The 16,312-nt window shown below is 30.9% G+C and overlaps 1 protein-coding gene across 13 annotated transcripts in view; it reads left to right on the top strand.

Moving 5' to 3' along the window:
- LOC139517421 (papilin-like) overlaps window positions 1-16,312 on the top strand; it is a 125,575-nt gene that overhangs the window by 65,756 nt on the left and 43,507 nt on the right. For all 13 annotated transcript variants that reach the window (XM_071308423.1, XM_071308416.1, XM_071308422.1 and 10 more), the window contains one exon: window positions 5,251-5,433. In XM_071308423.1, the coding sequence (XP_071164524.1) occupies window positions 5,251-5,433 (183 nt within the window). The remainder of the gene's footprint in view (window positions 1-5,250; window positions 5,434-16,312) is intronic.

Here is a 16,312-nt window from a genome sequence, read left to right as displayed (position 1 = left end):
TGGTTTTTCGTGTAGATAAGGCTGTTGGTTTTCCTGTTTGAATGGTTTTTACACTAGTCATTTTTGGGGCCCTTTAAAGCTTGCTGTTTGGTGTGAGCAAAGGCTCCGTGTTCAAGGTCTACTTTGACCTATAATAGTTTACATTTACAAATTGTGACTTGGATGGAGGGTTGTCTCATTGGCACTCATACCTCATACCACATCTGCTAATATTTGTATCTCAAAATTGATCCATGATAGTGCTTGAACACTATGTTTGAACTTTAACAAAACAATGTATAATTTTTAACAATAAACTTCTCATTCCCACTTAGGAAACTGAGCTAATTTCTATTAAATATATAGTTTTCAATTCATAGTTCATATTAGAATTGAGAGATTCAACTGCATGCATGAACTTTTGCATTACTTAATCATAAAACAATGAGACAAGCTGAACAAAAAGCTTCATTACAATTTGAATAAAAAGACCAGAAGATCAATTTGGATTACCCTAAATTTGGTATTTATAACCTGACCTTTTTCTACTCTTGATTCATCTAAAGCTATAACGATGTCACGAACCAGAATTTCAAGTATCATGTAAGATGATAGATTTACTTCTCAAGTAGTTACAATCCAATTAAAGGATATCAGCATGCTCATCATTGTGGGATCTTTTAATTGAATACACTTACAAGTATTAATAATAGGTAACATTTCAATCATTGTACTAAAAGAGCAAATTAGACCTCTTTTAGTTCTTACCTTATTTGGCCTAAAGGTTTGATTCAAACATTATTGTTGCAATGATTTATCAACACCTTCTCTCTGAAGCCTTCTATTCTAAAGCTACTTAGAAATTTTAGCCATTCTGATCTTAGGTGTCTTGTTTTCAAAAACTAGCATTTTCATCATTACTTTAAATGGAACCTAAAGGTCCTTTTTATACGACCGCAAAATTTGAAAAATTTTTCGTCGTATATTGCTATCACGTTGTCGTCGTCGTCCGAATACTTTTAGTTTTCGCACTCTAACTTTAGTAAAAGTGAATGGAAATCTATGAAATTTTAACACAAGGTTTATGACCACAAAAGGAAGGTTGGTATTGATTTTGGGAGTTTTGGTCCCAACATTTTAGGAATTAGGGGCCAAAAAGGGCCCAAATAAGCATTTTCTTGGTTTTCGCACTATAACTTTAGTTTAAGTTAATAGAAATCTATGAAATTTTGACACAAGGTTTATGACCACAAAAGAACGGTTGGGATTGATTTTGGGAGTTTTGGTTTCAACAGTTTAGGAATTAGGGGCCAAAAAAGGGCCCAAATAAGCATTATTCTTGGTTTTCGCACAATAACTTTAGTTTAAGTAAATAGAAATCAATGAAATTTTAACACAATGTTAATGACTACAAAAGGAAGGTTGGTATTGATTTTGGGAGTTTAGGTCCCAACCGTTTAGGAATTAGAGGCCAAAAAGGGACCCAAATAAGCATTTTTCTTGGTTTTCGCACCATAACGTTAGTATAAGTAAATAGAAATCTATGAAATTTAAACACAAGGTTTATGACCATAAAAGGAAGGTTGGTATTGATTTTGGGAGTTTTGGTCCCAACAGAATAAGGGGCCCAAAGGGTCCAAAATTAAACTTTGTTTGATTTCATCAAAATTGAATAATTGGGGTTCTTTGATATGCTGAATCTAACTGTCATGACTGTGTATGTAGATTCTTAACTTTTGGTCCCGTTTTCAAATTGGTCTACATTAAGGTCCAAAGGGTCCAAAATTAAACTTAGTTTGATTTTGACAAAAAATGAATCAGTTAGGTTCTTTGATATGCTGAATCTAAAAATGTACTTAGATTCTTGATTATTGGCCCAGTTTTCAAGTTGGTCCAAATCGGGGTCCAAAATTAAACTTTGTTATCAAAAATTGAATAAATGGGGTTCTTTGATATACCAAATCTAACTGTGTATGTAGATTCTTCATTTTTGGTCCTGTTTTCAAATTGGTCTACACTAAAGTCCAAAGGGTCCAAAATTAAACTTAGTCTGATTTTAACAAAAATTGAAATCTTGGGTTCTTTGATATGCTGAATCCAAAAATGTACTTAGATTTTTTATTATGGGCCCAGTTTTCAAGTTGGTCCAAATCAGGATCTAAAATTATTATATTAAGTATTGTGCAATAGCAAGTCTTTTCAATTGCACAGTATTGCGCAATGGCAAGAAATATCTAATTGCACAATATTGTGAAATAGCAAATTTTTTTTTAATTAGAGTTATCTTTCTTTGTCCAGAATAGTAAGCAAGAAATATCTAATTGCAAAATATTGTGCAATAGCAAGATTTTTTTTTAATTGGAGTTATCTTTCTTTGTCCAGAATCAACTTAAATCTTTGTTATATACAATATACAATGTATATTCACTTTTTACTACCAACTGATAAATTAAAATAATCTTTACCATTCAGTGATAACAAGCAGTTTTTTTACATCTTAATATTTTATGATGTATTTAAATGAGTAGTTATTGTTGCAAACTCCATTAGAAATTTTAATTGAGATTAGTTTTGGAATAAGGGAAAGGGGGATGTGATTAAAAAAATTGGGTTCAATTTTTCTCATTTGAAATTTCATAAATAAAAAAGAAAATTTCTTCAAACATTTTTTTGAGAGGATTAATATTCAACAGCATAGTGAATTGCTCTAAGAGAAAACAAAAATTTTAAGTTCATTAGAACACATTCATTCTGTGTCAGAAACCTATGCTGTGTCAACTATTTAATCACAATCCAAATTTAGAGCTGAATCCAGCTTGAATGTTGTGTCCATACTTGCCCCAACCGTTCAGGGTTCAACCTCTGCGGTCGTATAAAGCTACGCCCTGCGGAGCATCTGGTTGAAACTAATTTATCTGCTGTGAATAACTTTAATTAGAATCATGTCTGCTTAGAGGTTTGTATTTTTTTTTTTTACCTCAACCACTTCTGTATATGAAGGGGAGAAAAGTTTAGTCCTACCATAGATGTATAAACCAATCTTTGGTCCTTCTGGTTAGCAATGATTAGAAGACATTGTGTCTAGTTTTAAGATTGGGAGTTGAAACTGTATAGAATTTCAAATGGGATCTAGACAAAAAGAAAGTTATGTGTTTTTGTTGTTGCTTGTAATTATGAATATCAAAAGAAATAACTATAGTCGATAAACATGTCGTATATATTACAAGGCGTGTAAATAACATGCATTTCTCTTGTTTATTGTTTAATGATGATACTTAATTTCTCCTCTCATTAGTTATACAATGTTGTATAATCATTCTTTGTAATAATGTTGAAATGGATTGAGGGGAGTTTTGTTCAGTAATATATATCATTAGATTCAATTTTTTTTGGATAAATTTAAAAAAAAAAAGATTTTTGATTTGTTGCAGTGATACTGTTTGCTGTTTTGAATAGATGGCATATGAAAAAATGGATACATTTTATGGTCAACTATTGAGTTTAAATAATATACCAGTTAGTTTCACTTCAATGTGTTAGGCTCTTTTAAAATTGCATAGTTAAAAAAGTTATGAATAAATAATATATCCATTTAAAAGGGACATTGAATAAAATAATATATCCAGAAAAAGTGGTAAAAGTGACCCACAGATCATGTTAAAATTTGTACATTGACTCTTGCATGGTTCAAAGTGGGGTCATCTGTGTCCCATAGACAGATTCTTCTTTTAGTTTAAATAAAGATGTTAGGTTAAAAACTACAAGTATATACCTTTTCCAGTACACCAAGGTGCGTTTGACTTAATTGACTCAGCTCACTTTTTTGGGGGATTGTAAAGGTTGATTAGGTCTTGTTGTAAACAATAAACTGTAGTATAACATGGACAAACTAGCAAGTATTCTGATTGTCTCTTTTACTGAGTATCTTTGCTGCTTGATATTCACTATGAATATTTTGTACTACATTATGGACTACATAAGGGTCATAAACCTTTAAATAGTTTAAATTCTCTAATATGTCCTGTGTATATTATAGTACTCACAGTTGTAAATACATTAATTTTTGATATTTAAAATAATAAACCTTTTAATCTTGACCAGTACACCTGGAATCACTTACATCATTTTTATTGAATTAAAATCCAATTAATCAACTTATAATCACAAGTTAAATCTAAATCTCATGCTTAAGTGCTTAATTCTAATCATTTCAAAACAAGCAGGAATTATTGTATTTTTGTTTTTAAACATAAATAGCCATTTTTCATGTCATATTTATATTAAAATACAACACCATTTTAATGAAAGTTAACACTAAACTATCACTTTTCTTTGTGTTTGACAGGTAGATACTAAGAAATTCCTTTACACGCCTTCATTTATCATATTTTCATAATTTGTTGAATATTTTCCAGAGAATCCACTAGATATATGTTCATCATCAGATCTAACTCTTATTATGAGGATAGAAGTATATTTTATCTACCTAAATATTTAAATGTCTCTCTTTTTTTTTTGAATAGGTTAACATTTTCAAAGTAATTTACTTAGAAAGTTTAAATGTTTATCATTTTCAAATATCCCCTGGGTATCCTCACCTTAATTTCATTGTGGACAATAAAAGTATATAAAGAGGTGTGGCTTAAGCAAGTCCCTCTCTAAACTAAGTTTGAATAAACAATAACGTCTCATCTAAATACTTACGCATAGCCACAACCTTTGTACATAGGATCACATTTATTCTCATGTACCATTAAGATACCATAATGTAAATGTGGATGAAATACCTGAATTATATTTAAATCATTGGATTCTACAGTGATAATTCATTTCCCATGGCTTTTCTTTATTGAATTTTTGCAAGATTTATAAAAGTGGAAATTTATATTAATATAAAAAAAATATACACCAGACCTAAAGACATATTTTTTTTTTTCATTCATAACTTACAGGAGCAACACAGATTTTATGGTAGAGTGGATTTCAAAATTTTAATGATTATTTGTGTTGCATAAGTGGCTTGAATGGAGATTTCCTATTTCATTTATTCATAAGTTTTGAATGAGTCAGTGGATAGTGTCTAGTGTTTAGAAAGGACAGCCTACAATACCATCATCAACTTCAAGAAAAAAATTCACCCACTCAACATTTGTCTCAGTGCAAGTTAAAAACATATCAGAACTAATTTAAACATCATGGAAAAACTTAAATTTCTTCGGATAAGTTTTTGTTGTTTAGTGATTTTATTAAATTGTGTTTTTGTTCTGACAGCTACTGCAGAGAACTGCTTAAAACTTCCTGAAGTTGGATCTTGTAGCAACTATACAGTACGATGGTATTTCAACCAAACAGAGAGAGACTGTCGCATGTTTTGGTTTGGTGGATGTGATGCAGGGGAAAATAATTTTTTAACACAAGATGTTTGTAAAAATGCTTGCAGTCAAACAAAAACAGGTAAGTTGAATCATTTGAATTATTGAAATTAATTTGAAATGTCTATCAAGCTTTTCAAATAGTGACTTAAACTTCTCCACTTGTGCAAAACATTTAAGTGCTCCTCTATGATTTTTGAAGCAATCTTAAACAGAAGACATTAAAATGAATAGCTTATCAGTCTACAGATGCTAGACATGTAACAAACAGGTCTAGTTTTGACCATATTTGAAAAAAAAAGAGCTAACTACTGTTGTATTCAACCAAGGAGACATATAGCGTAAAGATTAAGGCATAAATAAAAACATGTACTAAAGAATAAAGAAAAAAAATAAAACATGTACTTACAAAAATAAAGACTAAAAATAAATACTATTACGGCAAATAATTAAATGTTTAAGAAATAAAATCAAGAATGAATGAAAAAAAAACCAACAACACCCCAGCAAATGAACTTTTTTTATGTTACAATTTAATGTCTAACATTTAAATTTTCAGCAGTTGACAAAATTTCTGCATGACAACAAACACAAAAATGTATTTTAAATTATCCTTAATGTCATGTTGAGCTGTACCTACATATCTTTTTTCTGTATCTTGATATCTTCTATACAAAGTTTAAATAATATTAAAGGCAGGGTATATCACTACATGATATGTTGACCTGCTCTGTCAACGTCTGTCATGAAGCAGATATTGATTCTGACTTGTGAAACTGATGAGATGTACATATATAAAACTTCACACCAAATTTTAAAAGATATGTATAAGGTAATGAGACTAAACAAAAAATAAAACCATTCATACAAATATCACAGGGAGATGCTATTTCAGTTATTATGTATGGTCTTATGTAACAAGTTAAGTTTTTGTTCATTCAAGGCTAGGAACAGCAACTTGCCAAGGACAATTTGCATACTCAATTGATCAGGCATGTAACTTTTATTCCCTATGCATTCTTTATTAGTCCTTGTATGATTCTAGATTTGTTCAAATCCACACACCTCACCAGGAGAAAAAGTTGATGAGAATAAATCTTTGAATATCAAAATCCTGAGCAATAGTTGTTTGATAATGTCATTATACCACAATTCATGTTATATTCATTCATGTATTAGCAGTAACCGCAAATAGGAAATGAAATTTTTTTTTCCGATAGAAATGCTTACAGTGATAATTGCAATATATTTGCTGAGTGGTGTGAATTTAGTATTAATTTGATGATAGGATACTATAAGTGATGACTATCAGAAGTATGCAGTTATTTGCCAAGACAAAAGATTGTTTATTTGTTGTTGTTTGTAGAAGCTGTTTATTTTGGTGTCCTGTAGATGAATTTAGTTGTTATTCACATGCATTAAGTTAACTTGATTGCCAAATGATATATATATGATATCTACTTGTGACAAAATTCTTATTTGTCTGAAACCTGCTTCATGTTATCTAAATATAAACTTGGTATGCTGATGTTTACATGTCAAAGTCCAGACATAAAACAAAAACAGAAGATACCTGAAGTGTGGTACAAATTAGAATAAATTGAGAATGGAAATGGGGGATGTGTCAAAGGGATGACAACCCTACCAAAGAGCAGACAACAGCAGAAGAAGCCTGGTTCATATCAGAAATGGGGTCAAACTAGAAGTGGGTCTAAATCAGTAGCCTGATACAAATCATAAATGGGGTCAAATTAGAAGTGGGTCTAAATTAGTAGCCTGATACAAATCATAAATGGGGTCAAATTAGAAGTGGGTCTAAATCAGAAGCCTGGTACAAACCAGAAATGGGTCAAATTAGAAGTGGGTCTATAAATCAGTAGCCTGGTACAAACCAGAAATGGGTCAAATTAGAAGTGGGTCTATAAATCAGTAGCCTGGTACAAACCAGAAATAGGGTCACATTAGAAGTGGGTCTATAAATCAGTAGCCTGGTACAAACCAGAAATAGGGTCACATTAGAAGTGGGTCTATAAATCAGTAGCCTGGTACAAACCAGTTATGGGGCCACATTAGAAGTGGGTCTAAATCAGTAGCCTGGTATAAATTAGAAGTTGGGTCAAATTTGAAATGGGTCTAAATCAGTAGCCTGATACAAATGAAAAATGGGATCAAATTAGAAGATGGTCGAAATCAGTAGCCTAGTATAAACCAGACATGGGGTCAAATCAGAATGGTGTCTAAATCAGTAGTCTGGTACAAATTAGAAATGGGTCTAAATCAGTAGTCTGGTACAAATCAGAAGTCTAAATCAGTAGTCTGGTACAAATAAGACATGTGGACAAATTATAAGTGGGTCAATAGTCAGCTGGTCAGAAGTGGGTCTAATTCAGTAGCCTAGTACAAATCAGAAGTATAATATAAAAAATATGTCTTCCAAATCAGAAACCTTGTACAAAATCTGGTATACATTAGAAGCTTACCATAGATCAGAAGTATGGGGCCAGAATTTTAATACAGTCACAAGTAATAATATACAGATTTCAACCATAGTTTTCTTCATATGACATAAACAATGGTTCAAGTTTATTTGTGATGTTTAGGTGCTATTAGCTATGTTATCAGATGGGGTGGAGTAGAACAAAATTAAGATACAAGGATAACTGGGATGCCTTTTCGTCATTATAAAGTGGAACTCTAATATTTGACACACTGAGTCATACATTGGATTGTTTTGTTCTAGACCAGGTGCTGCACAACTTTGAAATGAATGTTACAGAACTATGAAATCTCATAAAATAAATAACTTGTGCTGGTTTTTGTTGTCGTTATAATCCTTCTTTTTTTTCTAGAATTTTAAGTTGAAATGTGACACATTTCTGTGAGATTTAAGTATAGTTTAGAATTTGCACTGAGTTCAGCAGCATGAAGCTAGTACAATCCAGCTATTACTTTTCCATTTGTTAAATTTATTGATATAATATCTTTGTTTGCAATCCAACTTTTGGTACAAATACTTCAAATTTGGTCAAGACATGAAAGTATTCCAGAGGAATAACTACTTACATGAGCATGACAGAGACACACCAATTTAACCAAAACCCCAAAAACAGATTGATGGAGAAATTATTTAAAAATTAATTGAAATTTTATATGTTTTAAATAATAAAAAGATTTTAGTACTAATTGATTTGAAAATTAAACCCTACCAGTACATGTATTGATTTATGCTGACTGATTAGTGAGATTACGATCTTTTAAGAACACCCAAATCTGTTGATCACAGATAAGCTATCTACATACTTGTACAAATTAGTGGTGACATTCAGTTTAATGTATTCTTGTTAAATGTCAGCCTTTACCTTATTTCATTTGACATTTACGTTTTCTCTTTTCCAACATAGTTATTACCCATACAACGTTTAAAATTATCCATGCTTATATAATTTTCAGTATTTAATTTTTAAAAATTTTATGAATGAAGTTTAAGTTGAATACCTTTATGGTTTTGACTGAATATGGGATTGGTTAACATATTGATGCAAGGAGATGTTGCAACTGTATAAATGACAGCAATCCAACAGCAAAAATAATGAAATGACATTTAGAAGGCAGCATATAGTCTTCAACCATAGACAGATGTCTAAACAATCTGTCCAGCTCTTCAATTGATTTACTTTAGCTAGACATTAAGTGTGCTATTCAATTGAATGCATGTTGCTAAAATTTACTTAAGGGTCAATTCAGACAATTTGACTGTAGATATTTAAAGACTAGTTTAACCCTGCTATATATTCAAGTCCTTGGACATCACCTGTAGTTTTCATGCATCATACTTTATATTTTGTTTTCTTATTTGACAAATTAAGTGTTGATTGGTTTATTGGTGAATGCTTTAACAGCCACATCAGCACAAAAAGCTATATGGCAGCGATAATTGAGTGTTTAAAGCAGATCTTTAATTGTTTGTACTTAACTTTTTTAAAGACTAAGTATTGTTTAAGAGCTTTATAAATTGTATGGACACCCAGTTTTTTTACTTATTTTTGTCAGGTGGTTGCTGTCTCATTGATGCATACCAAGCATCTTCTTTTATTTTTTTTTTCTTATTTACCTGATATATTGGTAGACACAGACCAAGGGAATCCTCTATATACATGTATACCATTTACTGAATGTTTCAATTTGAGGTGAGACAAAGTTTATCTTTGCACTCTAGAAACATTCACATCTCATCATTTTGGCCCTCTGTTTGATTAACTATCGAAAATGCTTTTTGTAAACAATAGATTCTAGATTTGTGTATTGCTTTATCAAAATTTCATTTCACATTGTAAAATATATGAACAAATTAAGCTTTAATAGTTTGAAGACCATCTTTCATAGCTTGGGGCATCTTGTAGCTTTAGTTGTGTAAACTTGACAAACTGTCCACCCTTTAGTGTGAGGTTATGCGTAATTAGTTACCCAACCAACAAAGCTTTATGATAATGGTTTGAAACTTTCAATGTTTTTATTAAGGTTAAAATGTACATTAGTATTCTTATAGGATGATAACCTCTTTGAAGCAAAGTAGAAATCTTTATTTCTCATACATATTGTTGATTTTGTGAGTAAGAATTTTACGAAGTTAAAGTCTGTGAATGCTATTATAATGTTAGTTCGAATGAATAAAAAGTCTTTAGATTTATGATACAAAAAATATATAAAATTTATGTTTTGAAAAGCTTTAGGTAAATTGTTTTTTAATTGAATAACTTTGAATATGATATTATGGTATTTATATGGTAATGGGAGTTATTAAAAGTTCATCAATTATAATTGATCTTTTATCTGAATCAGTAAAGGTGAGCAGTGAGAATGGAAAAAGTACAAATATATGGTGTTTATGTTTTCTTAATTAGTGGCTAACTGTTGTGGATTTTGATTTTGTCTTATTGCGAACAGTAGTTTCTCCTTCAAGGCTGCCCTTGTTGCAAGGGATAAGTAGTATTACTGTTGAATGAAGGTCTTGGAAGCTATGTTGTTAAGAGTTATGTGAAGCAGTCCCAACAGGTTGTACATGTACACATTGAAGTACAGTCGTATTAGTGTTACAGCATAACACTAAGGATGGTTGGGAATGCAAAGGGGAAATTTGTTCTAGTTTGTATGATAACTCTCTGCTTAAAATGCTTCTAATTTGGTTTGAGATCTAAGAAGTTATAAAGCAATCTATGTAACAAGGGTTTTGTGACATGTTTCTGTTTTAAAGTTTAATTTTAAATTTTTTTTTTATTATAAGGTCAAAAGTCTTTCAATAAAACTAAATTTGATAAGTTAAAACAGCTTCTTGTGTGTAACTTTAGGTTGCGGCAACATTACATCCTTTATATGATTCCAATTAAATGATGATTAAAAATATGGAGTATTTTGAGTTTGTATTCAAAGAAGACAACGGTACTAAAATTTCTTTTAGTTTCAAACACCTTTCGAATATTGACCCAGTATGTGCGAGAATTAGCCCTCATAACTATTTTGCACTACTTAAATCATGCCATCATCAGTATTCTGAACCAACTATCCACTATAGAACAAGATAATATTTAACCTCCTGCGAAGTAAAACTTGTTAAAATTCATCTATGACATCATCAATGGGTTTAAAAACATAAAAAGTGATCATAATAATTACACTGATAACGTCTAAACTGACAATTATACCAGCTATATACACTTTAGTATGATTTGTATCTGAAAGCAACAATTATACCAACATTAATTCACTCAGAAAATTGCTGTTCCCTCTCAAAGCCTTTGATCCTCCAAAATGATTTTATTTGCAAAAATTGATATGACCGAATTTCTAATCATAGATCATGAAGATTGTCTTCACAGATATTTTTGTAATAAATAGATGATAACCCTCAGTTTTTTAATGTAGAATTTGTCTAAATCTTTGCTTTAAGTACTTCAATAAAAGAGTAAAGTATTTGGATGCTTCCTGGTATAATTCTCAAGACAGTTGTGAAATGATTTTCTCCTCACTTTCTAGTGGGTGTTACCAATCTCGTACAGATTTGTGAAAGTTATTATAAAGATGTTGTGGCTTTAGTTGATTCAAAATCAAGATTGTATTAGATTAATATTCTATAAAAATATCTTTATATTAGTTTGTACTTTTTACATTTACCTTTCCAAGTTGTATTTTATACATTCACTTTATATCCAGGTAGGGGATGACTTTTTTTTAGCAATATCATCTTTGAGCTTTCAATATTTATTAATTATTATTTTTTTATCATTTTATGCTAGTTGTCAATATATCTTTCAGCTGAAAGTGATTGTAATTTGATTTGAATAATAGGTAAACTATATTTGGTTGATAAAATTATTTAAGAATGTGGCAATCTGACAGGAGTCATCTGACCTTGACCTTGTTTTATTTTTCAATGAATTTATTTCCCTGCTTTTGGTATATTGTTAGTTATTTTGAGTAATAGATATTGTTCAATAGAATTATTGTAAGATAGTCAGGAATTTCAAGATGTGTTGATAAACAAGAATAAGCAGAAATTGAAATACATTTTAATGAAACAACATCCCCTAAAATAATGAAACCTCTAAAACATCATTGGAAATGGTAAATAAATCAGTAATTTTCTGTTAACTTATATTATTACATAACTATCTATTTTCAAAAGTATTTATTTAGGAGATTCATTTTACCAGCTGACAGACAAACCCTACAAATCAGAATAAGATGTTTTGCTTTGTAAATGCTAGAATGCTTACGGTAAATCAATATAGGTGGTTACAAGAAGATGCTTTCTTAAACTTCACATTCATGGATTACAAAAATATTAATAAGTGGATTGCGAAAGGCATCCTTGTAGAATAATTGAACATGTATTCTTTAGACTTCAGTAATTTTTCAGTTTGTATTATAAAACTGAATTTTGAATCAATTCATTGATAAATGGCTATTTCACAGCAGACAAGATTACAAACTAATTTAATTTAATGTATAGCATTACATAATTTAAATATGTTATATTGTATAATAAAGTTAAATCATGTGTAAAATATAGCATTAAACTTTTCAGTACAGCTCCAATTTTCTTGTATTCATGGTCATGTTATATCCTGTTACAACCAAATTTTTGACATGCTTATATATATCTTTTTGTATGCAGAGTAAAATAGTTGTTTGACAAATTTACTTGCATGTGAGAATATTTCACATTCAAAGGCAAACAATTAGTTCCGAAACTAACTTCCAGTACATGCAGTTTTTTCAGCATTTTGTTTGTATGCCCCATTTATGGGCATTATGTTTTCTGGTCTGTGCTTCAAGCCGTTCGTCCGTCTGTTTGTCCATCCGTCCATTCGTCCGTCCGTCCATTCATCCGTCTGTCCCACTTCAGGTTTCAGTTTTTGGTCAAAGTAGTTTTTGATGAAGTTAAAGTCCAACCAACTTAAAACTTAGTACACATGTTCCCTATGACATGATCTTTCAATTTTAATGTCAAATTAGAGTTTTTACTCCATATTCACGATCCTCTGAACATAGAAAATGATAGGATAGATGGGGCATCCATGTACTAGGGACACATTCTTATTTATGTTGTGTTTTGTAGACTATTGTTTGTTTTTGGTCATTTTTCATTTTTTGCCATGGCCTTGTCAGTTTGTCCTGGACTAATTGTTTGCCATGGCCTTGTCAGTTTGTCCTGGACTAATTGTTTGCCATGGCCTTGTCAGTTTGTCTTGGACTAATTGTTTGCCATGACCTTGTAAGTTTGTCCTGGACTAATTGTTTGCCATGGCCTTGTCAGTTTGTTCTGGACTAATTGTTTGCCATGGCGTTGCAAGTTTGTCCTGGACTAATTGTTTGCCATGGCCTTGTAAGTTTGTCCTGGACTAATTGTTTGCCATGGCGTTGTCAGTTTGTCCTGGACTAATTGTTTGCCATGGCCTTGTCAGTTTGTCCTGGACTAATTGTTTGCCATGGCCTTGTCAGTTTGTCCTGGACTAATTGTTTGCCATGGCCTTGTCAGTTTGTCCTGGACTAATTGTTTGCCATGGCCTTGTCAGTTTGTCCTGGACTAATTTGTTTCAATACATCTTTGGTATCTTCACCTCTATTGTATTTATAATTAAACTGTGAAGTAGTAAATTTTCACAAGGGTTTTATTTTTTTGCTTATATCACATAAGATTATTATTAGCTTCATGAAGATATCTAGTAGCATAAGATCTTAAAGGAAGAGCAGACACAGCCACAGAAAAATCCTGAATACATATCCTAATGGTTTAGCAATAAAAATTTGAACATTCGAACTTGGTGAAAAACATACCAATTTACAGTTTTTGCTGCTTTATAAAAACTGTTCCAAAAAATAAAACCAGAGTATTGATACCAGTAGAATGAACTAAACAAAGTATTTGTGTGATTTTTGATCTCTTATAATTTTTAGGGCTATATATAAATTTAATTGAAATAAAATGACTATAATTCAGAGACTACAGTATGTAATTGGATTTGTGTGTATGTTCAGTTTTTAATGAATAATTAGATAGATTCTGAATGCATTGAGCAAAATTATTTGGCATATTGAATTTAGATAGCTTAAATATATAAACATTTCGTGCATAAATACAATTTGCAGCTAGTAAAAAAGTAAAACATTTAGTATAGATTACATAATATTTCGTTTTGACAGATTATCCTACTCTTTTGGATGGTGTCCATGCACTTTTGTATTATTGTGCTTCAAAATTTTATCAATTACTGTAATATAAGATACTGAAGTCCAATAAAATTGACTTGCGAAAACTTTTATATGCTATATGTTGTTTCACACTGTTATAGTAAAAATACTAATTTACATAAATAAATAGGTTAAATATATTTCATAGTTGAGAACATTTGTCAAATAACTGACAGAAATATTATAGTTTAACATGATTCTTCCTGTGTGAAAATGTGTAGCTGAATTTTTCAATTTAGGGTATAAGTACCAGTTATATTTAACAAAAATGTAATTAAAATGCACAATTAAAGTATCAAGTTATACTAAAGGTAAAAAATGTTAAGAAAAATTAAACATCATAGAATGGACATGGATATTAAAATGTAGTGTGATATGTTTTCTTAAGTACTGAAAATAGGGAACTTTTGGCTGTGTTTCTATTAGCTCACCTGGCCCGAAGGGCCAAGTGAGCTTTTCCCATCACTTTGCGTCCGTCGTCGTCGTTAACTATTACAAAAATCTTCTCCTCTAAAACTACTAGACCAAATTAAACCAAACTCGGCCACAATCATCATTAAGGTATCTTGTTTAAAAAATGTTTCTGGTGACTCGGCAAACCAACCAAGATGGCCGCCATGGCTAAAAATAGAACATAGGGGTTAAATGCAGTATTTGGCTTATAACTCAAAAACCAAAGCATTTAGAGCAAATCTGACATGTCTTTAAAATTGTTTATCAGGTCAAGATCTATCTGCCCTGAAATTTTCAGATGAATCGGACAACCCGTTGTTGGGTTGCTGCCCCTAAATTGGTAATTTTTAGGAAATTTTGCTGTTTTTGGTTATTATCTTGAACATTATTATAGATAGAGATAAACTGTAAACAGCAATAATGTTTAGCAAAGTAAGATTTACAAATAAGTCAACATGACCGAAATGGTCAGTTGACCCCTTTAGGAGTTATTGTCCTTTATAGTAAATTTTTAATCATTTTTTTCGTAAATCTTAGTTATCTTTTACAAAAATCTTTTCCTCTGAAACTACTGGGCCAAATTAATCCAAACTTGGCCACAATCATCTTTGGGGTATCTTGTTTAAAAAATGTGTCCGGTGAACCGGCCATCAAATCAAGATGGCTGCCACGGCTAAAAATAGAACATAGGGGTAAAATGAGGTTTTTGGCTCTTCCACTAAAACTACTGAGCCAAGTTCATTATAGATAGAGATAATTGTAAGCAGCAAGACTGTTTAGTAAAGTAAAATTTACAAACACATCACCATCACAAAAACATAATTTTGTCATGAATCCATCTGCTTCCTTTGTATAATATTCACATAGACCAAGGTAAGCGCCACAGGCTCTTTAGAGCCTTTAGTTTTTGATAAAATTGTGATGATATAGGTGAATGTACAAAAATGAAAACTTCAATTTAAATTTTGATAGCGATATTTGTATGCAGGAATTCCTAAAAACACAATAAATAATTCTGTATTATGTCATCTGTACAACAATTACAATGATAAATAAAATACAGATGAAAAATGTCTGACTTCACTGTGTATAACATTCCTTTGAATTGGTTAAAAAAAATAATCATTAGTTCCTGAGTCCTGAAATCTAGAATTACCTAGAAAAATAAAGACCCAATCCCAATTTCCTGCAAAAGTGGCAAAAGACCTTATCCTGAGTTCCAGAAAAAGATCCTTCAGCACCTCACAACAGTCAAAGTCAAAATGTTATAGGAACAGAAAGCTTCTAGGAACAGAAAGCTTCAAATACCTTCCTGGTTTTAGATATTCAATTTTATATTAAATTTGGTATTTATATGACCTATAAGGATGATATTTATATATATATACCAAGTATTAAAAGATTTCTTCTATCTCAACTTTCTGTACTTGACCCAGATTTATAGAAATATTTAACTTGAATTTGAATTCTTTAAAAATTTATAGTACACATGTCTACTGATGTATAAAACCACAAAATTATTATATTATTAAAACACTTAGTGTCCAACAGACAGTATGGTTTAAGGCTATAGCACTATCCTAATGTTATTATACCATATATAAATTTCATGGTGGTGTTAGTCTAAGGTATTCATTCATCTGAATTTTAATTACATTATGACCAATACAGGCGGTACTAGTCTGGTACGATCTCTGCACGTACTAGTCTGGTATGATCTCTGCACGGTATGGACATTGATGATAAGTTTATAAGATGAT

The sequence above is a fragment of the Mytilus edulis genome, chromosome 3, assembly GCF_963676685.1.
Source record: "Mytilus edulis chromosome 3, xbMytEdul2.2, whole genome shotgun sequence".
NCBI classification, from domain to species: domain Eukaryota; kingdom Metazoa; phylum Mollusca; class Bivalvia; order Mytilida; family Mytilidae; genus Mytilus; species Mytilus edulis.
This window is presented reverse-complemented; position numbering and strand designations above follow the sequence as displayed.